This window comes from Pogona vitticeps, chromosome 1, assembly GCF_051106095.1.
Source record: "Pogona vitticeps strain Pit_001003342236 chromosome 1, PviZW2.1, whole genome shotgun sequence".
Classification (NCBI taxonomy): domain Eukaryota; kingdom Metazoa; phylum Chordata; class Lepidosauria; order Squamata; family Agamidae; genus Pogona; species Pogona vitticeps.
This window is the reverse complement of record NC_135783.1, coordinates 276,650,044-276,675,613: the sequence shown is the minus strand read 5'-3', so window position 1 is coordinate 276,675,613 and position 25,570 is coordinate 276,650,044. Positions and strand designations below refer to the sequence as shown.

Here is a 25,570-nt window from a genome sequence, read left to right as displayed (position 1 = left end):
ATCCTGCGCATCCTCCTAAATGTTGCTTTCAGTCGACAGGAGTGGGTGGCGGATGTGTGTGTGTGTGGGGGGGGAGAGAACGAAATTTGACGAAAGTGCACTGTTAATTTGTTTTACAAATGAAGGCCCCTGTTTCCTTCCTGAAGAAAAATGTACACGTGTCGACCAAACTATGGTAGGATCTCTGCACTTCCGTGCTTTTTAAAAACCAAAAATTGCATTCGCGTGTCAGGTCAATTCGGAGAATGTTTAAATTCCCGTGAAACTTGGAAAGAGGTCTTCGACGGAGGAGAGGACTCGTCATAACGTCTCCTTAACTTTACATTACAAAAAAGGAGGGGGGGGGTTATTCAATCCTTCTTTAACGGGTTTCGTGGGCAAGGAGAACTGAGCCTTAGAACAGCTGTGTCACTGAAAAAGAGCCACGTAACTATAAAATATTGTGAATTATTTCTGATATTGCCTGGGTGAGATTGGCACTGGGTGGGTCACCCGACGTTTTGTTCTGTCATCGAAGTTAAGAACTGAATTGTTCGCCCTGAGATTTCTGGTGTGGCTTCCAAAGGAAAACTGACATCTCCAAGTTAGTTAGTAAAGGAATTTATGAGTCGGGCGGCTGCTGTTAATCCTGAAATGCCTATCGAATTCCCGCGACGGAGAGAACAGCATTAAACGAGCATTTGCAGACCGTCCTCATCGAGACGGTCCTTCTTTATCTTTGCTCACCTGTTCAAAACTGCAGAAAGGAGGGAGGGGTTCCAAGGAAGGAGAGTTCCGCTATGCAGACCCTGGGTGGAGAAGGAGGGGAAAAGCCTTAGTCAAATGTCCAGGTCTACCTTGCAGAAGAGGGAAAGGCGAGAATAAATTTAGGTCACACAGATGAAGGGCATCCCAGGAACAGAGAAACAGAGGCGCATTTGGATCAATAAGACTTCAATCCACGATGTTAATATAACGCAGCAGCCATTGAGTATAAACCCATCCATATTGTGTTAAGGATTGGTTATAGACAGAATGAGAGAGAGAGGAAGGGTTTTCTCTGCCCTCAGTGCCTGTCTCTTTGCCCACGCCCTCGTTCACGGAGATGAGTGAAGCCTTGATATGGGTGGCAGTGAGCAACACAGAGAGAAAAGGAAAGCCATTAAGGCTTCAGTCCTATACACGCGTAAGCTGGGGAGAAGTCTCCTTTTGTGTGTGTGTGGGGGGGGGACGAGGGACTTACTTCCGAGTAGTGATCTTCCGAACCTTTGAAAAGCTCAGCACATTTTAAACCGGAAAACATTCTCCTGACAATAAGACGCCGCTGAAACGCAAGACTCGTTTGGTGGCCCGAAGAAGACAGCCATTTTGAGCCTTGAAACAGAACCAGATGATGCCTGTTGGTCTTGGAAAATGCACGATTCTTCTCTTCCATCGCGCCGTATTGCGAGGCATGGGGCCGGAACACTTCTCTCTGGTCTATGTCATGAAACCGTCAAAGCCGACCTCAACCTCAAGTCACCCCGTCTGCTGCTGATTGTGTGTCTCCCGGCATCTCTCCTCCTTGCGGTTAGCAGCCAACATGGCGACTCTGCAGTCCTAGAAGGACTTGGTGTGCCTCATACGCATTTAAGCACACATGGAAGGAAGGAAGGAAGGAAGGAAGGAAGGAAGGAAGGAAGGAAGGAAGGAAGGAAGGCGTCTGGGCGGCAGCTCCTTGAATCCGTTCGGGAAACCCAACTCTCCTACAGCGGTGTAATTTTAAGAGAGAGAGAAAAAAAGGGGGAATGGAAGTTCTCTGGCGTGCCTATACCACACCTTATCTATCTCGTGAGTGTGGGCCTTGACAGTGGTTATCAGTGGAGAGGCAGAGGCATTTTATACATGTCCTTTATTCGTTCCCATGTTCCAGAGGCTTAGCTGGAATCCTTGATTCAGATTCAGCCCTATGTTCACCGGCCATGTCTTTAAAACCCCCACCCACGCATCCATTCCTGCTAGCGAATTACGATCACTGTAATTACAGTATGACAGGATAGGGCGAGTGTTCTTCGTGTGTGTGTGTGTGTGTGTGTGTGTGTGTGTGTGTGTGTGTGTGTGTGTGTGTGTTTGTGTGTGTGTGTGTGTGTGTGTGTGTGTGTGTGTGTGTCCCCTTGGGAGTCCTTTGACCGCGATTTCCGCTTTGTTTGGGCAGAGTCCTCGAGAAGAGGCAGAAGACCGGGGACAACATCGAGCTGACGGAAGATGGGAAACCCTTGGAAGTGCCGGCGAAGAAAGGGCCCCTGTGCGACTGCACCTGCTTCGGGCTGCCCCGGAGGTACATCATTGCCATCATGAGTGGACTGGGCTTCTGCATTTCCTTCGGCATCCGGTGTAACCTGGGAGTCGCCATCGTGGACATGGTCAATAACAGCACAATCCACCGGGGAGGGAAAGTCATCAAAGAGGTGAGGCAGGGCTGGCGAGGACCCTCCTCCCCTCCCCTCCCCTCCCTTCATGTCCTTCTCAGTGCACAACCACAGCGAGAATGACTTCCAAATGCCCTTCAGGTTTCAAAATATTCATTTTGTAAAAGAAGCAGAGTCTAAATATGGCCAGTATGTTAGCCTCTGGTTTCCATATCTCACGAAAGAGGGTCATGATCGGGATAGAAAAGAAGCGATCACAAGGGCGTCACAATAGTGACAAACACCACCACCACAACGATGTAGGCTCGACTTCCTTCCCCATCCGGGCCTTCCTGTTTCCTTTACTCGCATTAGGAGAATCTTAACTTCTTTCTGGACATTTCCTCCCTATTTTTACTTTTTACTCTTTCCACGCAGTAGTGTCCTGTTTTCGCCCGCCCCCCCCCCCCCCGTTTCCAGCTTCTTCTTTCTTCCAAAGAGTTTCAGCCAGCCGGCCCATTTCTCCTTCCCTCGTATTAGTTTCGTAACAACCCTGGAAAGTACGTAGGTTAGGTCAAGCGCCAGTGAAAGGGCCTAAAGTGGGGAAAAAGGGATTTGAATCGAGGTCCCCTCAATCCGAAGTCAAACACAGACAGATCGCACACTCATACAGATAACATCTCAAGCACAGCAGTTAAGTCACCCCGGTTGTATTTCAGAAGGCAACAGCTCCCCTCCCCCGAGAAATGAATGGGACTTAAATCCCACCCTCAAATAGCGGACTTTGAAGCAAATTCCATTGATCTGATCTGGACGTAGACTCCAGTAACGTGTGTTCAGCAGGACAGCAAACTCGATCGATGGGAATCCAGGCGATCCCACTGTGTGTGACGCTGAGAGCAACCCCAAAGACGCCCCTATTAGGAACTCCGTGCACCAAAGCAAGAAGCTGCTTATTAAAGTGGCAATGTCTGAAAACCCGGCCCTTCCTAAAATCGATCAGTCACAAATATTCCCTCGCTATTTGAGGCCTCCATTGCTTATCAATAAATGGTGATTATTGCACCCAGGAGCAAAACCCCGAAAAGGACGGAGAAGGTTTTCTTTAGCTCTTTGGTTGGGCGAATTAACGAGACGCTGCTGAGGTTTCCAGATCAGGAGTGCCGCTTTAGGCCAGCAACACCGTCAATAAAATAAAATAAAACAAAACAAACCGTGATGATGGTGCAGAATATCGCAATGACCAGACAGGCGGGGTATAAATGAAATAAATAAATTTTTAAAAATTAAGAATAGAAGGCAAATGAGGTAAATGTCGATCAAGAAACCCCAAAGCTGATGAGTGAGGATGAAGGGGAATAAATGGGCATACTGTAGTTTCTTTTCTTTGCTATCTGCCGAGCCTAATGAATGAGCCATCTCCAAAATGTCCTGTCCTCAGTTGCCCTGCTCAACTCTTGTAGACTCAAGCTTGTGGCTTCCTTTAGGCAGTGAATCCATCTGCACATAGTACATTTCTAGAAATAGTTTTGTATAGTGTTTTTTCCAAAAAGATATTTATGCCCGACGAAATACCCAAAGACGTGGAAGGGTTTATAAATAAACCCCACGCTTCCAACAAACAATCCAAGCAAACAACCCGACAACCATTCATTTCGAGAACTACATTTGAATTCAGAACCAAATCTTAGAAGCCATCGGTGAAGTCTTTTCTTCTTTCCACAGGGAAAGCAATTTGGGTTCTGATGGGTTCTACACGAATCCGGAGAATTTTCTTTAAGATATATTTTTGGCCTAAGCCAAGAGATACCCTAGGAATCTGGCTGGTTCTTTTGTCGTCCTTTTCTAGACGAAAGATGATAGAAGAATGGTTATCGCTGCTATTAAAATCCTGGATTATCGTAACCTTCAGACTGTAATAACCACAATCGTAGTATATTATTATATTTTTTAAATATGGTAACACACTCACACCCCTCAAACATCCTGGCCCTAAATGTACTCCCATTTCTGCTACAACCTGTCCTTTAAAATGATGATGAAGATGATGATGTAGGATAATCGCTAGACTCAGCGAGCTAAATTGAAAACCACATTCAATTTGAATTTCTGTGCAGGGCGTGAATGATAATGCGGGAAAGCTCACCCTGAAAGGAATCTAAATGTCTTCAAGGTGCCCCAAGACCCCTGGTTCGGTTCTGTTTTGTTTTTATACCTACTCACCCCGGCCAAGCTTTTTCAGCACCATCTTTTCTGAATTGCTTTCATCCAACCTATATTTACAAGAAGCTTTTCTTTCCTTTCCCCCACCCTCCTTTTCTTCCTCTGCCTGGTGGTTTCGGAAGAAAGCGAAGTTCAGCTGGGATCCGGAAACCGTCGGCATGATCCACGGCTCATTTTTCTGGGGTTATATAATCACACAGATCCCCGGGGGCTACATTTCGTCCCGGCTGGCCGCCAACAGGTAAGGACCCCCCCTAGCCTCTCCTCTCCTTGGGCGCCGTAGAAGGGAACCGAGAGCAAGAGGTCCGCTCTCCCGCCATCTGACAGGGTCTGGGGTACATCTGGGATTTCTAAACTGGCCGCAGGAAAGGAGCCAGCCTTGATTCTTCGGAAAACATGGGGGTTCATAGCACCGGGGCCGGCTCTACCGTTAGATCTTGGGCTCGGGACACTTGTGTTCGGAGCACAGGGCTCTGTGACCCTCAAAGCTAACCTGCAGCCTTGGTGGAAGAAGCTTTGCCACTATCAGTGTTGCAGAAAATACTGCAGCCAGATTTTGCCTGTAGAATTAGGGGCGGAGGGTACTGTTTTCCTGGCCTCAGGCAGCAACGGGTCTTGGGACGGCCTCGGGCCTCCCTGCATAACCCACAGAAATCCTGTTCCCTAGCAGACCAAGTCTGCACGAAGGGGGAAGGGCTAACCCGTCTTCGGAGTACGAGGGCTGTCCGTTGCGGTGGACAGACCATAATACTCGGGCATTGGGAGCCAATACTTGCAGGTGGCGCGACAGAAGGTTTGCTTGGGATTAACGTAGAAAGGGAATTCTTTCGTTGGAAGACATCGCCCGCATCCCAGACAACCTCCGCTTCGCGTTCTTCACGTTTCTCTCCCGCTCCGCCTCCCTCGCGGGCGTTGGCTTCTTGTTTCCCCTGCGTAACTGACGCGCATTCAGGTGGCCAGATGCAACAGCGGGCAAGGCTTCTGCGCCATGGATCAGACTGGCAGAGGAGGGCATCTCCGCTACAGCTGCCGAAATTCTTCTCCCCGCATGAGCGGAGGAGACCCCTAGTCTCTGGCCAGATGAAATTAACTGTGGGCTGGAATAAAACCTTTTTTCTCAAGTGACTCCTCGAAAGCAGATCCCATGGAAATTTATGCAGATCTCAGTTCCATGTACTCCAATAAATTTTCCAAATCGGAGTGACTAGGACTCCAGCCTCAGTACTTGACTTGGGACGTCAGCGTCATTTGAGATCATTAGTCTTAATTTCAGTCACCGTTTAATTTATTGTATGGTATTTTAGCTTTGATCTTGTCCTTTTTTCACATAATAGGCAAGGCTCATCACAACGAAGATAGTCAAACTGGTTTTAAATGCCACAGAATTCCTTTTAGGGGGAGTATTTTGATCGCTGAAATAACGCGGGTGCATACGGACACACACACACACACACACACACACACACACACACACACACACACACACACACACACACACACACACACACACACACACAGATACGGCTTTGAAAAAATGTTTGGGTTTAAGGAAGCTGAACATGTATTGTCAAAAATTCTGACTGCTGCTAATTAACGTAGTAATAGAAATGAGCATTTTATTGTTTTGTTGCTTAATAATAATAATAATAATAATAATAATAATAATAATAATAATAATAATAATAACTAGTAGTCTATATGTCTGTAGGGTCACACACATGGCAGAGCTAACAAAATAGAAGAATCTTTTCTGACGTGCTTATGCCGACAACTGCTTTGATTTCCAAATAAGGTCTCTCTCTCTCTCTCTCTCTCTCTCTCTCTCTCTCTCACACACACACACACACACACACACACACACACACACACACACACACACACACACACACACACACACAGAGAGAGATGAAAACCCCTCTCTAAATTTTGCGTCCCACTTGAGTGTGCGTGTGAATCAATACTGGTGCTGAGCTCGGGTGTATTTCGGTGTTCCTTTGCTAGTTTGCTTGCTGACCGTTCGAACCCACTCCGTCTGGTTTGTTGGATGCCTTGTTCGTTCATAGCGGGAAAGGTCCTTTCCCGTTTTTGCAGAGGTTCTCTCAGGAGGGGTTTTTGAAAATTCCCGACGCAGGACCGAGTATTTCTTATTAATTAGTATTCCCGCTTTTAAACCAACAACAAAGAGAGTTTCTCCATCTCTCCGAGTGAAAGCGGTTGTGTTGTTATTAATGGACTCCCGGATGGAGTGTGAAAGAGGCGCCTTCTGCGTGGAACAGGAGGGAAAGGAAAGTGGCTTCCGAGAGCTTTGCACAATGCGAGGGGTGCAGATGGCGCCGGGTCTTAAGGCTCCGTTTCTATGGTGTCTGGCAAGGAGGGTCCAGGCACCCGGGGGGGCGACTGTACCTGTTAATTAGATCCTCGAAGTGGTGCCGGCCGCGGGAGGCACTTGGAGAGGCTCTCCTTGGCGTGCTGCTGACACCGCCCCCCCTCCCCGTCATCGTTAAGGAGGAGAGGGGAAAAGGTCCTGGAGCCGAGCGGAACGCAGCTCTCCCTCCCTTCCTCCCCCCGCTCTCTGTTTCTCTCTCTGTTTCTCTCTCTCTTTTCTCTGCCAAAAGAAGCGTGAGGCTGCCATCAGGAAAGCGGGAAACGCCATGAGAACTGTGCTTAGAGGGGTTGGGTCGGGGCTGGCTGCTGTAAAGCGCAGCGTCTCTCTGCCGAGGCCTGCCCAGGCTCTCTGGAGAGCCGAGAGAGCTCCATTAGAGAGGGAAATAATCGATCAGCAAAGGCAGCCACGACGCCGAAGGTCCGCAGATTCACACAACTCTGTGCCTCTTGTCCCGCTCTCTTTCTCTAATTGGCGCCCCTCGGGAGCTCTGCTTGTTTTGTTTCCCCTTAATTTAGAAGACGCTGAGGACTCCTGTTTCGCAGCTGCCGTGAAACCATTTTTTCAGTCGGCTCTTTGCAGGCGCTATCCAAGGTGCTGAAGGACTCGCCCCATCTGGGTTCAGCACCTTAGGTGAAACTCCTGCAACAGCCGCCTAGAGTGGTCCTGAGTTGACTAGATAGGCGGGATATAAAACAAACAAACAAACAAACAAACAAACAAACAAACAAACAAACATGTCAACTAAAACTCGGCCTGGATCCACAGCAGTTGGGGAACGGGTGGTCCCCTTCGCCTATCAGGCTCTGGATCCGGACTGTCTGTGCACTAAACAACCACCTACACCAAACCAAGGCACGGAAAAACAGTCCTCATATAGGCAGGAAGAAAGATGTGAACGAATGCACACAAATCTCAAGCGCTTACCCAGAGGCTTAATTTTACACTAGCCTACCGTCTTTCTTGGCGAAAGGGTGGGTGCGTGGAATAAACCTGGCAATCATTTCTTCAATTGGCTGAGCAAAACTCTTGCATTCGGTCTTTGACTTGAAACGAAGGAGAGAGGGACTTTGTTTCCCTGATTCCTTCCTGATTTCTCCTCGCGGAAACTGCAGCTCAAAAAAAAAAAAAAAGGGTGGGGGTGGGGAGGGAAGACGTGTCAAGGGGAAGGAGAAGAAAATGGACTTGGAGATTAAGAACTGCGGTAGAGGCAGGCGGTTAGTTTTCAGGACACAGCCTTAATACCAACGTCGGTCTTCGCAGCTTAACCCGAATCCTACTCAAATTAAAAAAAAATGTCTATCTCCACCTGCACATCGGGATGTGAGTCCACCTATTCTCAGACAAACCTACTTCTGCGTAGATCTGTATCGGGCTAGGTCTTCTGACATCAATCAACGAAGACAAGTGAGGCACCCCAGCAATTGTAGTATGCACTACCTACAGAGCAAAATGTTGCAAAGTCAAGGCTGCTGCTCAGCATATAGAGCAGATGGGAGCAATAACCCATTGCATTCAGGAACAGACGTGTATAGGAACTTGTAGCTCGTCTGGATTCACAGAGTTACAGCGGAATACATCGATCTCGCAACGCAAAAGGTAGCGCAGGATAGTTTTCAGTCTTCCTTGCCGTACCATGTGGAGTGCCGCCTCGTCTGTCCTGCAGCTAGTTAAAAGGATAACACTTCAGCCCCATAGTTTCAGTTTAGGTGGATAGAATTCCAGTCATAGTGCTGGAAACACGTAATTGTCAGTGGGGGAAGTAACAACATAAATAATCTGGAAAAGGAAAGGACGGATGCTAGAAAGATGGAAAGGGGGAGCTTTACGGTCCCAACAGAAAGATTTCCTGAGCGAAGAGGTTAAGATTAGATTTTGCAGCTCTTAAATATGAGAGGTCTCTGGCTAGGGTTGGGAGGGAATAGGCTGCCCTATTCTCAGCCTCAGTCAACAACAAAAACTTACTGGTAGACTTACTGCTGCCGACCTGATTAGTGCTAACAGCTTCCATCATCCCCGATCCTTGGCCATGCTGGCTTGTGGTGACATGGATTAAAGTCCATCAACATCTGGGTGGCCAGAGATCTGGCCCCTGAAAAAACAAATAGGGAATCTACAAGTCTGAATTTCATATGTGCTAAGAGAAAGAAGGGGTTGATATTTTGATTATCGGCACATTGGGCGCGTAGGCTTTCAAACAGTTCTGTCCAATGCCTCTTTTATATTCGAGAATACTATACATGGGGTTGATGAATGGGGAATCGAGTTCCGAAAGCCGGAGGTGGGGGTGGGGAACAGGGTTTAGGGGGCCTTTCTGATCCATTAAGGTCCACCCACCGCATGCTGTCACTCCCCTACTAAGAAACGCTTCACCTTCGCATTGGCTCGCCACATCATCATAACAGGTTACAGAGGATGCCCGGGGCACCTGAAAGGCTAACGCATTTAAAACGGTAGGGATTTTCCAGGAGAAGGTCGAACGGGTTAAATGACATAGTGTCGAAACTACATTTATATCCCGCTTGATCTCACTCCTTCCGTTTTTATATTCACAACAGTCCTGTGAGGTAGAGAAGCCGAGAGGTGACTCCTTCGCCAAGGTTATCGAGTGACCTTTATAGCGGAGGTGGGACTTAGATTCCGAGCTCTCCCGTCCCGGTACAGCGACTGCTACATTTGGGCTGGCTTTTCTGTTTCTTGGCACTCATAGGGAGGGAACCACACCTCCTGATACAACTCAGCACCGGCTGAGCATATGCTTCCTAGGCAACAGAGCCAGGTTCGATACTCTCTTTCTCCAATCCAAAGGACCCGGTGGCAGCTGCAGAGACCCAGAGAGGAGACCCCACTGCCTTGGACAGACGAGTGGACTTGACCTGGCATGACCTAGTGAGCAGTCTCTCTCCCTGTTTATCAACGCTGATGAATTAAAGAATGCAGGAATCGGTGGGACCCTACTGTCTCTGACAACCAGGCAACCTCCGTATTTGTTTTAACTACAACTGCCACCCTCTCCAAACCTTTCGAGGACACTCGCTTAAGAAAGGCAATATATTCCTACACCCTAATCTTGAGGGAACGTGGGGAAGGATCTGAAGGACATGGGAGTGGTTCCGTTTCCTCCTTATGCTCCCCCTCCCGTTCTTTTCAGAGCCATACCATTGAACGCCTATTTTATTCTCTTGTGCAAAGGGAGGATGTGGGGCCGGAAAGAGGGCACAAGGGGCCGCTCGTGTCCCCAAAATTCCCGTCCAGAAGGTGAAACATACCAGGGGCACAAAAGGGGCCCCTCAGCCGCGCAAGTCAGGCAGCCTCCTGGGCTTGCCAGTCCTCCTTCTCGCCCTGAAACGTGCGGGTCAATCGGGGCTCCAGCGGAATAACCGGAAGGCAAAGCGGAGGTGGGGAGAGGCGCTCGTCTCCCCCCATCCCATCCCCGGTAGCTCCGCAATGCTCCTCCGGAGTGGCGGAGAACGCGTGGCTGACGCCCGGGGCGCAGGGGCGCGAAGGACTTGTTGATCGTGGGAAGACTGCATCGCCTCGCCGGCCCAACCCAGGCATCGGCCGCCTGATCGCAGCCATTTTCCTCGCATGCATGGCCCTCCCCACACAACCGGGAGAGAGGGCGGATGAGAGGCGCCGGGTCACCCGCGTCCTCAGGCACCCGTCGGAGAGCACGGCTCTCACGGCCGCTCAGTCGCGAGTTCAACGGAAAACAGTGAACCCACATCTGGTTAGGCTGGACGTGACGTGGTGGGTGGGTTGCTTTTCCGCCGCCCCTCCTTGGCTGCCATCATGTTTTCTGTCGGGCGAGAGCCAGCGGCACCATTTGCTGCTCGCTTCCTCTCTTCTGTCTGGTGGAAAGCCGGGCAAAATAGCACCGTTTTGTTCCCCTTCATAAAGCAGTAGTATTTGGATGGGATCGCTTTGCAAATGATAGACCGGGGACAGCGTTCGTAACCAGTGTTCTCTTCTCAGATCTCTCTAAACCTGGTTAGGAACGCCATCGGTCAATCAAGCCATTCACTCATTATTGATTCATTGTCCTGTTTGTTTTTTAAACAACTGAATTGATCGACTGATGGAAGTGGATACTATCATAACACGGTTGATATTAGGATTTTGAAATAACGTCTATAACTTCATAATATCCTCATGTTCAATTGAATTAAAAACTGAGAAAATATCCAGCAGTATGAAGATTTCCAATCAAAAGATTTCTAATCTAAGGCTGAAATCCTGTTGCTTAGTGTAGTAAAGAGCAACTAGAATAAACCCATTGAATTGTCTGTAAATCCCACTAATTCAGTGGGTCTACTCTAAGTGTGACCTACTACACTAAGCAACAGGATCTCAGTCCATATGTTTCAAAAGTGAAAAGACAAGTGAAAAAAAATCAAACTATGCATATATAAATTATTTGTCCCTCTATTGTAAAAATGAACAGTTAATCGCAAGGGGCAGCTGCAATTAAAGCCTGATTAAAAATTCAAATGTTACTTTATGATTAATTAATAAATCAATCACACCAAATTAAATCAATTATGTCATTAATGAAATGTTGTCATGCACACAATAATGGTCTTATGACTCAGATTTAGTGAAAGGGCACGTACCGTCATGCAGAGGAAAACCTATGATATTCATGTCTATGGATTTGTCAGATTTGGTACTGAGACTTCTCTATCAAAAAATAGACCACCCTTGTATTGCTGATTATTCTTTTATCATGGCTGAAATAAAACATGTGAATGTAGCAATGATTATAAACACAGAATGGATCATGATTTTAACTATTGACAACAGTATAGTAATGTTTATATTCCACATTAAATTATACATTAAATCTATCATTCTCACCCTCTCTTAAATACAATACTTGAAATAAGTGATGCTGATGATGTCATTGACCTTCATCTTACCAATGTCGTGCATCCATAGAGTTACCACTCATGTGTATGTTCCCATTTAATTGAAAAGAGAAAATCAGCTTGCCTGCATGGATGGATGTGTGCCGAAATCTGTTACCACATAATGAAATATGTGGACAAACTATCATGGGAAGGACAGCATGGAAGCACTGCAGTAAGCCACTGCATTGGTTATGTGACTAAACTGCTCCTGAAAATCCTATTAAAAAGGGATGGGAGACTTATTGAACATCCACATGTTCTTGGGCTCCAACTTCCACCATCCCTCATCCTTGGTCTAAGGCTGCCTAAGGCTGATGGGCATGTAGACCAAAAATAACTGGAGAACCACTGATACTCCAGTTCTTCCTTGGGATATATCTTCCATGAATGTTTCTGTGAAAGAGAAAATAACAGTATCAAAGGGAACTGCACTGTCATCCATAAATGTGTTGGATTCACATACAATAGAAAGTGAAAATGGTTGTTGTGGGTTTTTCGGGCTTCTTGGCCGTGTTCTGAAGGTTGTACTTCCTAACGTTTCACCAGTCTCTGTGGCCGGCATCTTCAGAGGACAGCACTCTGTGCTCTGTGAAAACTTTGCTGAAACATCCGTTAGGGAAATAATGGTCCCAAACTCAGTTAAAACTGGAGTATTCTTGTTTGCTGTCACAGGTAAAAACAAAACTTCATAGAAGATTTCACTATGATTGGTATGAAAATGTAGAATTGTTGGACTGAATACTTGCAGGAGTTCCTATGGGGGGGGATTTATTTCTTCATGTGTTGCATTTATATTGTGTCTTTTTTCCATCAAAATATACATGGTTTTTTGGGGGGCTGTCTCCTATCTAAGCACTAAGCCTACTTAGGCTTGGCATGTATTTTTAGATTTACCCTGGATTAACCTATAAAAATCCTAACATCGCTGGACTGCAGGCTGAAAATGACATTATTTTTCCCCTTCTGGTTCAGGTTCTTGTTCCTGCATGATCAGTAGCTTCTGAATTATAGGAATAGTGTAACTGCCAAAAACTGTGATATGCTTTGCATTTCTTATACTTTGGGAAAAGTTTGTGTACCTAAATTCAAAATATACATTGCCTCTGATTTGAGTTCATGTTTCTGTTGGATTCTGAGCTGAATAGATTGTGGAATTTATTTATGTAATATTTATTTATTTTTTTAAAAAATTATCCTGCCTTTCTCCTTAAAAAGGACCCAAGGTGGCTGTTATGGAAGACCATAACAGTGTATGAAAGGGCTCCCAAATCTGTGGGGTCTTGCTAGATTGTTTTTTTTTTTTTAATGTACAAGATGGTGGTTTTGATGCACTAGGGCAGTGGTTCTTAACCTTTGTTACTCGGATGCTTTTGAACTGCAACTCCCAGAAACCCCAGTCAGGACAGCTGGTGGTGAAGGCTTCTGGGAGTTGCAGTCCAAAACTCCTGAGTAACCCAAGGTTAAGAACCAGTGCACTAGGGTAGCACAAGGGCTGGTTCTACTGTCAGACAAGGTGAGGCACCTGCCTCAGGCAGCAAGTACAGGGAGGAGGGGATGGAATGCTATCCTGTCTATTGCCTTGGACAGAAAAATGTCTTCAGCCCAGTCATATAGGTAGTACATCCTGAAGTACAATGCTCAGTCATGAGAGTCTCTTTAGCTGGTGCTACCCAACAGGAGAGTCCAAAACTTGCAGATTCATATCTGCAAACCAACCGTAGCAGTTTTCATCTAGTCCAGGAGGTTTTTATAAACCTATTGGGTCTGAACTACCCACTCAAAACCAAACCAACCCTAAATACTTTGCCTTACAACTGGGGTAGTTAACAACAACATGTTTTTCTGTAAATATCCATTTTCCTTCCTGCTTCTTTGAGGACTGCAACTGTGCTCAGAGATTATGGGTATGCCCGATGCTATTTTTCCTATTGTTTAAAAAGAAAACCACTTCCAAGAATGCTTGATTCCAATAATACCACTGACTGGACCAACCCTAATTCTTAAATTATTATTAAGTAGTTCCACGAATAACACTATTTGATTGCATGTCACATACACAAAAATATACCAAGACCAGGTATTTGCCTATTTGTTATGCATGGCGCTTTGTGAGCTTCTCTCATCTTTTTGGATGAGCCCAGCATAGGAATATGGAAGGTTACTGATTTTCATTGGGTATGTTTTGAGATACAATATTTAGAATGCAACCTTCTTGTTTTAAATAAAGCACTTGGAAACCTAAATAATGACCATGAATTAATCTTATTTCCAAACATGGTTCCCTTTTCTGGGAAATAAGAAGTGTAGGCTTAGTCAATGTATTATTCTTAAATGTGTTTATTTATGTCAACATTTTTGTTTAACCTTTCTCCTACTTATATACAAAATAAACAGGACGGTTTGGTCAAGGGTTTGCAGATAGAAATGGAAAGATCAGGGCACAATTATTGATGCAGAAGATAGGGTTTTTGTATAGCACAAAGCTTAAGCAAAACAACATCTCCCTATATAGTGTCTAAAAATGGAGCAGTTTCCTGTGTTTGCATATTCTCATCTCCCATAAGGTGCATAAAGAAATGAGATTGGATTAGTATCTTGGTAACATTACTGTGAATACACAAAGGGGAGAAAATAGGGACAATTCTTGTTCTCTATGCAGTTGCAAGAGTAAAATTTAGTAGGTTCCACCCTTTCCTTTCAGAGAAATTCTCAGTGAGAAACCCAAATCCATTTCCCAGTAATCAAACATTAAGAAACCCACAGCAGATTGCTATAGGGTTTTGTTTGGGGGGGGCGGGGGTTAGTTATTTGACCTAGAAAAAATTGAGTCCTTTACTCTCAAGCAAGAAGTTTCCAAAAATTTGATGATCTAGTTAATTATGTCCCCCTAGTTAAACTAAATTTGGGAGGACCCAATGGCTTCTCTGCAATGGTCTGACAAAGAAATGCTAGACCTGAAACATAACAATATGGAAGATGCTGTATGTTATATGTGTATCAACAGCCAAGAAAACATGTCTGTGAACATCCCAGCAACTTGCCCAGCAAATTCCTTCAAATATTTGTGCACTTTGGATAACATGCACAATACCATAAGAAACTATTTGTTGTAATTTGTTTTTTACAATTTCCATCACAATAATCAATATAACAATGGATTTTCAAGGCTATCTATTTGATCCAGAGGAAGGCAAAATTACAGATCATAATTACATACTGTCAATTCTTACTTTATGGTGATATTTGCCATGGTCCCGTCTTCTGATGGCTACCTAGGACTTTAGGACTGTGGAGCTTGCCCAAGGCTACATGGGCTGGCTGTTCTCAGAAGAGACATAGTGAGGAATTGAATCCCTGACCCTTGACTCCACAGCAAGGTATTCCAATGCACAGAGTTATCCAAAGGCAAATAAGTAAGGTAGAATAATGATTGTGTGCTGTCAAGTCAATTCTAACTTATGGCAAATATTTTCAGGGTTACCTTTCCTTTATTCATAATATTCATATCCCACACTTGTCTGAAGATGCTAGGACAGTATACATGGGGCTGTTCTCCCAACAAGCCCACAAAATCTGGTAGACTGAAACAATGTTCTTTTTCCAAGAGCGTAGCAAATGAATAGAGGTTTCTATAGTCCAAGTAATTTGAACAATTTGATCATATACCAAGTTGGATTGTACTTCCAGTCAACTCTGGGGGCTTAACATTCCCCAACTACCCAATGGGTGAGGAATTTGAGCAGAATGTAGATCATTACATTTGTAGCTTTCTGCTGCCCTTAAATTTATTTGGATAGAGGCCTGTGTCTTTGAGAGTGTTATGATGGAAATAATTGTATTACGAATCAGAGAATTTCACTGTTTTCCTCCTTTGCTCCCCTCCCCTTTCCACACTTTTCTGGAGGTGCTGTAGAGCAACTTTGTGTGGGGAGTATCCTATGAACCAAGTTCAAGAATAGGAAAACTGGATTTATTTATTTATTTACATTTATGTCCAGATCAACTTGTAGCTAGTTGAGGGGCACATCTGTAAGGTTCTGAATTCATCATGACATAAACCTTATCTGTCTGATTTTAAAGTGAAGGTTTGAATGTTATTGCTGTAGTTGTTCTTGCTGGTGTGGTTAATGTTAAAGGAGCCTGAGGCTTTGTAATTCCTTATACCCGGGGTCTCCAAACTTTTCAGTGTGAGGGCCACATCATATATGTTCCACATTTTTGAGGGCTGAAGGAAGAAGACACATGTGTGTATGTGCCCATGCCCACACTCCAGTCCACACTCCCACACACACATGTGCATGCACATGCACACACACGTGCATGCACACACACACACAGACACACTCTTACCCATCCACCTGCCTGTCTGCCTGCTGGGCTGGATAAAAAGAAAGGTGGGCCAGATGTGGCCCACAGGCCATAGTTTGGAGACTCCTGCCTTATACAAATGAATTATGTTCTATCCATTTCCGACATTAGATTTAGACTTCATTTTTATATCTAATCCAATTATAGTAAGTTAGTATGGGATACTAACTCACTGTGTTTTGAAGGCAATCTATTTCATTTAATGTTGTGCTGTTAGACATTTATTTGAGAAGCACACTTTGTGATTTATTTTAAAAAGGGACACAGTGTTCTTTTTTTTTTTAAAACATTTTATTAGTTTTCCGGTCTATCTACATTGTTTTTTGCTTATCAGACATCGTGTTACATATTTTGCTTACAATTATTTGTTTTTTACATCTCAGTGTTTTCCTGGTTGTCCCCCCCAATTCCAAACATCTTTCAAGCATTCAAACCATTCACATACAGATTTTAGTACACAATATGACCACTATCATAATATTACTCTCATATTATATAAAATTCTTCTAATAATTCTTCTATTAACAGTCTTCTAGTAACATTTTTATTAAAGGTGGTTCCAGATCCATAACGCAGCTTTATATCTAATTTAGTTTACCTAAAATAAAAAATCACCACATTACATCTTTACTCTAATTAGGCCTCCCTTATTTCAATTTAATTCTCCTTTTTAATATACAGAATATACCCTTTTACAAATCCAAATGGTGAATATAAACCTGTTTTCAATATTAAGAGGCCCTTCCTTGTTTTCCCTTTTTTCATCTTTCTAGGTAATTCCCTCTCTTATTTCTTTCTCATTTAATATTACTGTGTTTTCAAGTTTTCTGTCATCCCTCATGTCCTCTGAAGCCATTTTATAGGTCTGATCTATGCCCACCAACTCTCTATGCACCCAGTCCATCCTCAGTGAGTCCTCCAGGCATCTTCTGGTTAATTTTGCTGTCTTTTTCCCCTTGTCCCTCCCTGGCACTCCTCCCTGATCCAAGACCGGTGCCTCTCTTGGAACAATTTCCTCAAGCTGCTGTTTTAATTGGGATGCCTCATCTGAGATATTCCCATCTCCTTCCTTGCCGCTCCCTGCTGCCTGCAGACCACAATCCATCTGATGTTGATTAGCTAATTTTACTCCTTCATAGTGAGATTTCACGGTGTCCAATATTCTTTCAAGTGCAAGTTTTATTCCATTCCAGAATTCTCCTTGTTGTGCCATTGCAATATTGTATCCACGGCTGATGGCCTTAAAAGTCCACTTTAGGGTTAATTTCCCAGCCAAGCTCAGAGGAAGTCAAAAGGGAATAACAGCCAAGTAGTCAAGGTCACAGCTCCTGGGCTCCACACCAAGAGGTTCCAAATAGTCAAAATAAAATCAGATTATCAAGTATAGGTTGCAGGAAAATTTCTCAAGCTTCACAGCATCAAACTGTAATATTTTCAAAGTATATTTTAAAGTTATTTCCTTTCCATCAGCTATCCCTCTCACCAGATCTTCTGCCGCTTTTTAGTTTCTGAGGGACAGCATTTCTTTTTCCATATACTGTATAGGAATTTTTAAGGGGTATAAGCAATTAGTTATAAAAGTCTCACCCGATGGTAAACAGCGATGTCAAAAGGCTGGTTCTTGCTTCTTTGGCCGGCTGCCAGCGACTTGCAAGCAAGCCGAAGCTGCTTGTTTCTGCCCGTTCGTTGATTGGGGAGTTTCCTGGATCGAACGGGGTGGCCGCCGCCCCCCGTGATCAACAGGCTTTCTCCCCCAGTTCACCACCCCTCCAGGGTGGTTCCGACACCCTACGGTGTCCCGAACAAGGTCAGGATTCAGCCCAGGGGACAGAGCTCTGTCCTCCTGCTGCTGTCTCATCGCAACGTCAAGCCGGAAGTCCAGGGACACAGTGTTCTGTATTAGAGCAAATAATTCAGACCAAATCAAGGTGGATGGGATTTGCATGCTCCTAGTAGAACCGTGATCCAACACTTGCTTCTAGCTTGAAGGAAAGTGGCAGTGTAGTGATCTTTGGCAATTCCTTCTTGCCTCTGCAGCCTCTAGTGCCAATTCCTACACAGGTCTGGAAGAGTTCCTCCCCCCCAAAAGAAATTTTAGATGTTGTGAAACGGTGTATTTCTTCCATGGAGGAGGGGACCACAAAGCACATCTCTGTGTTGTCCATTCTGTCCAAGAAAGGTTGGAAGCAGCTTGCAAGACAAGAAAGAAACATCTTTCATACAAAACTGTATACATTTTGTTGCAAGGGTTTCTCCATTTTAGCTGTGGTCTTTGTCTCATCTTACTGGTTGCAACAAGGAAAAGAAGGCAATGTTCTCACATTCAGGTCCTTAAAGGAGCAATGGAAGGAAACCCACCAGTACTAATGTCCAACACAGTTTAAAAGGAGGGCTTGTGCAGAACCTACTCTCTCTAATGTTTTTGTCCTCTGCCAGGTGTAACAGGCAGCCCTGACCTCACCTGTCCATCACAGCTGGGCAGTGAATCATCAGCCAATGGGGTGACGGAGGGTGGGGCTGAAGAAGGAGGAGCTGGAAGAAAAAGGGGCGTGAAGAGAGTGTGAGAGATCAGATCTGGAGTGTGAGAGAGAAAGAGCTTGTTTAGAGGCCTGTGTGCCTACGTATTCAGTGAGGGAAAGTCTGTGATTGATTAAATAAGAACCAGTCATTGACATCGTGATTAGCTACTTGTGATTTACATATTTTATTTTGTTATTTCAATAAACCTGTTTTGTTTTGAAGGAAACCTTTGTCCTTCTTAAATAGTCCTTACAATTGGTGGCAGCGAGTATGAAGTGGTGTGGTGGGCATTCTGAGAGACCTGAGTTGGCAGTGACATCAGAGTGGCCTGCCACATCACACCAGGTCTTCAAGGTGAGAGTAGGGCAATTTGTTTTTAAGACAGTCTTTCCTCAGATACTGACAAGAACGTGAAAAATGAGACAATAGGCTCCATCTCTTGCCATTCTGCCACATCTATCAGGCTCTTCTTGTCATTGCTGTCCTTTGTTGCCTACCTCTGCTCCTTTCGATCCTGGGCTTCTTGCCTTTACTCCTTTTATACCCCTTTTCTGGGTGAGGAAACCTCTCTGTGGGCTTTTCCCCACTGTTCCCCATTTCTCCCACTTCCTCTGAAGAGTTTAAATGCAATTCTGGGTGTGGGCCAAAGCCTACCTGTTCAGAGAAGGAGTTGGAGTTGTGGGTGGGATCTGTGAAAATCAATTTTGCCCACAGTGTAACCCAATTAGCAGACTTCTGCTTCCACCAATTCTGGATCCATGTTGTTATATTACAAAATTTGAACCAGAATTTTTGGAGCCACTCACTTGACATTCCCACCAGAGAAAAGTGAATGTCCTTCCCTTACAGCCTACTGGGTCCCTTGAAAGCTGGTCTAGAAGGCTGAGGAATTCTACAAATTGTATACAAGAGGAATCTGACAGTTGATGAAAGGAAGGAAAGTCTGAGAGAAAGACCTTTCCTGATGATCTTGACATCTAGGTAAGCTCATAAAGGGACATACAGTGTTTTAGACAGCTTGGACCCAAACTGCTTAGGGCTTTATGACATCATTAGCAGAGCCCACTAAACTGATGCTTCATCTTTTCCCTCTCTCTTGCTGAGACTTGGGGTCAGGTTGTTCCATGTTTCCTTATAGCATTGGTCTCACTGTCATTGTAGGGACTCTTAGATTTTAAAAATGAAGTAGACATGTAGCAAGAGAACACTGGAAATGGCAAATGCAAAGCAAAAAAGCAAAACATGCTACTTATATACCGCCCCATAGTGCTTCAAGCACTCTCTGGGCGGTTTACAAGTTAATTATGCAGGCTACACATTGCCGCCGCCCCCCCCCCCCCCAGCGAGCTGGGTACTCATTTTACCGACCTTGGAAGGATAGAAGGCTGAGTCAACCTTGAGCCGGCTACCTGGGATTGAACCCGGGGTCGTGAGCACAGTTTTAGCTGTAGTACAGCAATTTAACCACTGCGCCACAAGGCTCAGTGCATGAAGATTGCTGAATCTTTCCACAAACAAAACCATGTCTCTACAAAGACCCACTGTCTTTGTAAAGACATCTGCTTAAAACAAAAAAAGACAAGACTTCCAGAATAAATTTATTATGAGAATGTTTCCTGTCCATCATCTTTCCTGGAATAAAGTGAGGGATTCCATCATGCTTTTGTAGCTGATTTGATTAATTTCCACATTCTAGTGTTTCATGCCTGAACAAGCTGTATGTGAAAACATCAAAATTGTCTTTTTCTTTCCAAAAAGGATGTAGCATTGTGCTTCACACATATTTGTCTACTAAGACAGAAAGTATAGCTAGAATTTTGTTAAGAAGTTGCAAGTCATTCGGATTTTAACTGAGAAAAGTTAATATATTCTGTGTTAATTAGTTCTACTACATATTTTCAACCTTGTGAGCATTGCAGCAATCTCATACTATTGTGTAATTTCATGTGCCTGTTGTGATGTTGACACTTATTAAAAATAAGTTTTTCCCCCAAAATACACTCAGACTTATATAACAAAATATAATAACCTGCTCCTGATTTTGCATTCAGTATTCTCTTTAACCTCAAGAATGAAAATCTTGGAACTGAAAAATTGTCACAAATTCCATATTTCGTTGTGGTTAACTTTAATATCCTAAGTAACTGAAATAGGAGACTAACCATCAACTATCTCATAGGGAAAATTTTCACACTGAAGCTAAAATAAAGGTTTCTTTTCTGTTTATCATCCATGGTTTGGAGTTCCCATGAGCAGAATTCTGATCATAGAAATATGTGGTAGAAGTAGGTAGAGCATTTTTGCTGATTCCTTTTCCTACCAAAGTTTGCTTTACGCAATATTGCAAGTGGCATAAGGAGGTGCAAAGCAAAGAGGCAAAAAAAATAAAAAAATGTTCCACTAGGGACCTTCACTGGCCCTTTCATTGGATAAAGTGAGACAGCCATCTCAGTCAAGGGCAGCAGAAAACTGCAAACATACTGATTTCCACTCTACCTGCTGGGTAGGTAGGGAATGTCAAGCATCTGGAGAGTTGTCAAAACATTACCATCACATACTAGCTCTAACATATAGTAAAATCACCTGCTACTGCATACCAGTAATCAAATGTCTGTTTCCAAACACCAGATTTTGAAGTCATTTATTTCCATGAGTCAGATACTGATAGGCAAATATTTTTGATGACTGTCTGACAAGTGTTTGAACATTCTGGGAATATCTAGAGAGATGCTCGATTTCAATGGGAAATTTTGGAGACCAAACTATTATGAGTGAAAAATCAAGGCGTAAGGGGAAATGCAAGGGTGGGTATAGGACAGGGTAAGAAAACCAAGTAGCTGTTATATATCCCCTCATATGTTAAACACAGCAACTGGATAAGAATAATTATGGCTGGAAAAAAAATCTCATTTGATACCGATCTATAAAAGAAAACAGAACATTATGCATAGAAATCTATTTTAACAATGAACCTGGATCCTACTCTTGCACTTATACATAGACTTAACACTTGGTTTTGAAAATGAAGCTGAAGACCTATGAGCTTGATTCAGACGTAATCATACTTTGTATAAAATCATACTAAAGTCGATAATGATTTCAGTAACTGTCATGTAAAGTAAAGGTAAAGGTTCCTCTTAATATTTAGTCCAATCGTGTCCGACTCTAGGGCGCAGTGTTCACCCCATCTCCAAGCCGTAGAGGCAGTGTTTATCCATATACAGTTTCCGTGGTGACATGGCCAGCACAACTAGACCCAGAACACCGTTATCTTCCCACCATGGTGGTACCTATTTATCCACTCGCATTTTGCATGCTTTCGTACCGCTAGGTTGGCGGGAGCTGGGACAAGTGACGGGTGCTCACTCCATTGTGTGGATTCGATCTTACGACTGCTGGTCTTCTGACCTTGCAGCACAAAGGCTTCTGCGGTTTAACCCGCAGCGCCACCACATCCCCCACAACTGTCATGTACATGTGACTAAAAGGGAGGATGGAACAGGAAGTGCTATAAGTGTAGAGGTTTCTGACACTCCAAAATGGTACTAACATGTTACTCACAGGACAAAAGTGTCAGTGGAGCCAATTATCAGCTCTGCTGGCCCTCAGTTGGATTTGTTTTCATGGTTGGAACCCAATGGGAAGGAAAATAGTAATATTTGCCCTGCAGCATGTAAATTTCTCTGCCTGTCAGGAGGGAATAACTGAGAGCTAAGGGTTGGATCAGACAATACACTGTAACATTTTTTAGAATCTGTGCTTCTTCAAGTGCTGAAATATGTCTATATATATTTGGACATCATATTTATTTATTTATTTATTTAATTTATATCCTGCCTATCTAGTCAATATATTTCCCCTCTCCCAGCTGTGTCCGCCTGGGTACTCAGTCCAGCACCAATGTCGCTCGGAGGGTCGGGGAGGGGGAGTTGCTATAGTCTATAGGAGTTCTATCTCCTTGACCAGGCTTCCTGTCCCTTTGAGAGGAGGTCTTGAGGGCCTGTATTGTGTGTTGGGCTTGCGAGACAGATTAGGGATTCTGTTGGTGTACCGCCACCCTGCAGTGTACCAACAGTCTCCCTGCCTGAGCTGAAGGAGGTAGTCTCGGACCTGGTGTTGAGGACTCCCAGGCTGTTGGTGCTGGGAGACCTCAACATCCATGCCGAAGCTGCCTTGACTGGGGCGGCTCAGGACTTCATGGCCACCATGACAACCATGGGGCTGTCTCAATGTGTCATCAACCCGATGCATGAGAATGGCCATACCTTGGACTTGGTTTTCTCAACGGGACTGGAAGATGGTGGTTTGGATGTGGAGGGGCTGATTGTGACCCCATTGTCATGGTCAGACCACTTCCTGGTCAAGTTTATTAGCTTCTTCTCCCCTCTGCAAGGGTGGGGGATCTATTAAGATGATCCACCCTCGGAGACTAATGGATCCAGATGGATTCCTGAATGCTCTGAGGGATTAGCTGTCTGATATGGTCGGCGCTCCTGTCGAAGCTCAGGTCACCCTCTGGAATAGGGAGATGACCTGGGCAGTTGACAAGATTGAGCCTAAGCGCCCTCTCCCTGCTCACCGAGCCCAGACAGCTCCTTGGTATACTTCTGAACTGCGGGCAATAAAGTAAGAGGGGAGACGGCTGGAGCGCAGGTGGAGGAAATCCCACTGGGAGTCTGATCGAACACGACTTAGAGCCTATTATCGGGCCTATTTCGTGGCAATATGGCTGGCAAAACGGCAATATTTCTCCAGCCGTATTGCTTCCTCAGAATGTCGTCCAGCAGAGCTGTTTCAGGTGGTCTTCTTCAACCGGGAAATCCGGTGGAGGTCCTGGACTGCTCATCAGCTCGCTGTGATGAGTTTGCCATCCATTTTGAGGGAAAAATCACTCAGATTCGCAGTGGGTTGGACTCCACAGTTACTGCAGAATCAGAGGATGTGTCCAGTGCGCCGTGCTTAGGTCAAGTATTAATGGATGAGTTTCAACTGTTGAGACCTGAGGATGTGGACAGGGTGATTGGATCTGTCTGTTCTACCACCACTCCGCTCGACCCTTGCCCATCCTGGCTAATTGGAAGATCAGCCAGGGGGGTTCGCACCTGGGTCCAGGAGGCCATGAACACCTCTTTGAGAGAGGGAGTGGTCCCTACTGCCTTGAAAGAGGCAGTAATTCGACCACTCCTTAAAAAGCCTGACCTGGACCCAAGACTGGTGGTCAACTACCGACCAGTGGCGAACCTGCCTTATTTGGGCAAAGTGTTGGAGCGGGTTGTGGCCGGGCAACTCCAGGCGCTGCTGGATGAAACGGATTTTCTGGATCCTGGTTTCAGGATCAATTGGGTTTCAGGCCGGGTTTTGGCACGGAGACTGCCTTGGTCGCCCTGTACGATGACCTTTGCTGGGAGAGAGACAGGGGGAGTGTGACCCTGTTGATATTCCTGGACCTCTCAGCGGTTTTCGACACCATCGACCATGGTGTCCTTCTGGATAGGCTGGCTGGGTTGGGAGTTGGGGGCACCGCTTTACGGTGGTTCCGCTTCTTCCTGGCTGACTGTGTCCAGAGGGTGGTGCTGGGGGACAGTTGCGCAGGGCTTGATACTGTCCCCCATGCTGTTCAACATCTACATGAAACCGCTGGGAGAGGTCATCAGGAGGTTTGGGCTGAGGAGTCAGCAATATGCTGATGATACTCAGCTCTACCTCTCATTTTCCACCAATACAGGTGAGCCAGTTTCTGTGCTGAACTCGTGTCTGGACCTGATAATGAGGGTTAATAAACTGAAACTCAGTCCTGACAAGACGGAAGTGCTGTTGGTGGGTGCTTCACCGGACAGGCTGGAGGGCCATTTCCCTGGCCTGAATGGGGTTACACTCCTCCCAAGGGACAGGGTCTGCAGATTGGGGGTGCTCCTGGACCCCAGTCTAACACTGGAAGCCCAGGTGGACTCGGTGGCCAGGGGCGCCTTCCTTCAGCTGCAGAAATTATACCAGCTACGGCCCTACCTGGACGAGCGGAGTCTCATGACAGTCACACATGCACTCGTAACATCCCGCATAGATTACTGCAATGCGCTTTACGTGGGGCTGCCTTTGAAGACGGTTCGGCGACTGCAACTGGTCTAGAATCGAGCTGCGCGGCTGGTGAGTGGTGCAGCCACCAGGGAACATATCAAGCCGATTCTGTTTAATTTACATTGGTTACCAGTTGCTGCCCGGGCCCAATTCAAAGTGCTTGTGTTGACATATAAAGTCCTAAATGGCTTGGGCCCTGGATACCTGAAGGACCGCCTCTTTCCATATGAACCTACCCAGCTGTTAAGATCTAGCCAGGGGGCCCTTTTGAAAGAGCTGTCCCTTAAGGAGGTAAGAGGTACGGCTTGTAGACAAAGGGCCTTTTCGGCAGCTGCCCCCAGACTATGGAATGCCCTCCCGACTGAGATTCGTCTGGCACCGACGCTGATGACATTTCTGCACCAGGTCAAAACCTTCCTGTTCCAGAAGGCTTTTAATTGAAATAATATTAGCTGTGGGTCTGATGGCAATTTTTATATATATTTTAATTGTATTTTAATTGTTCTAAATTGTATTATATTTTAATTGTTGTAAGCCACCCAGAGACCTTTGGGTAGTGTGGGCGGCATATAAATAAATAAATAAATAAATAAATAAATAAATAAATAAATAAATAAATAAATAAATAAATAAATAAATATTTCCTCACCTCCATACCTTGTATTTAACATTTGATTTGTGATTGGTCATTAGAAGGTAAACAAGAGCTTAAACTTAAACTTAAA

General features: G+C 45.0%; 1 protein-coding gene across 1 annotated transcript in view; it reads left to right on the top strand.

Annotated features, from left to right (window-relative positions):
- SLC17A6 (solute carrier family 17 member 6) overlaps nucleotides 1–25,570 on the top strand; it is a 73,036-nt gene that overhangs the window by 2,302 nt on the left and 45,164 nt on the right. Inside the window, exons 2-3 of the mRNA XM_020805580.3 lie at nucleotides 2,174–2,426; nucleotides 4,712–4,830. Of these exons, the coding sequence (XP_020661239.1) occupies nucleotides 2,174–2,426; nucleotides 4,712–4,830 (372 nt within the window). The remainder of the gene's footprint in view (nucleotides 1–2,173; nucleotides 2,427–4,711; nucleotides 4,831–25,570) is intronic.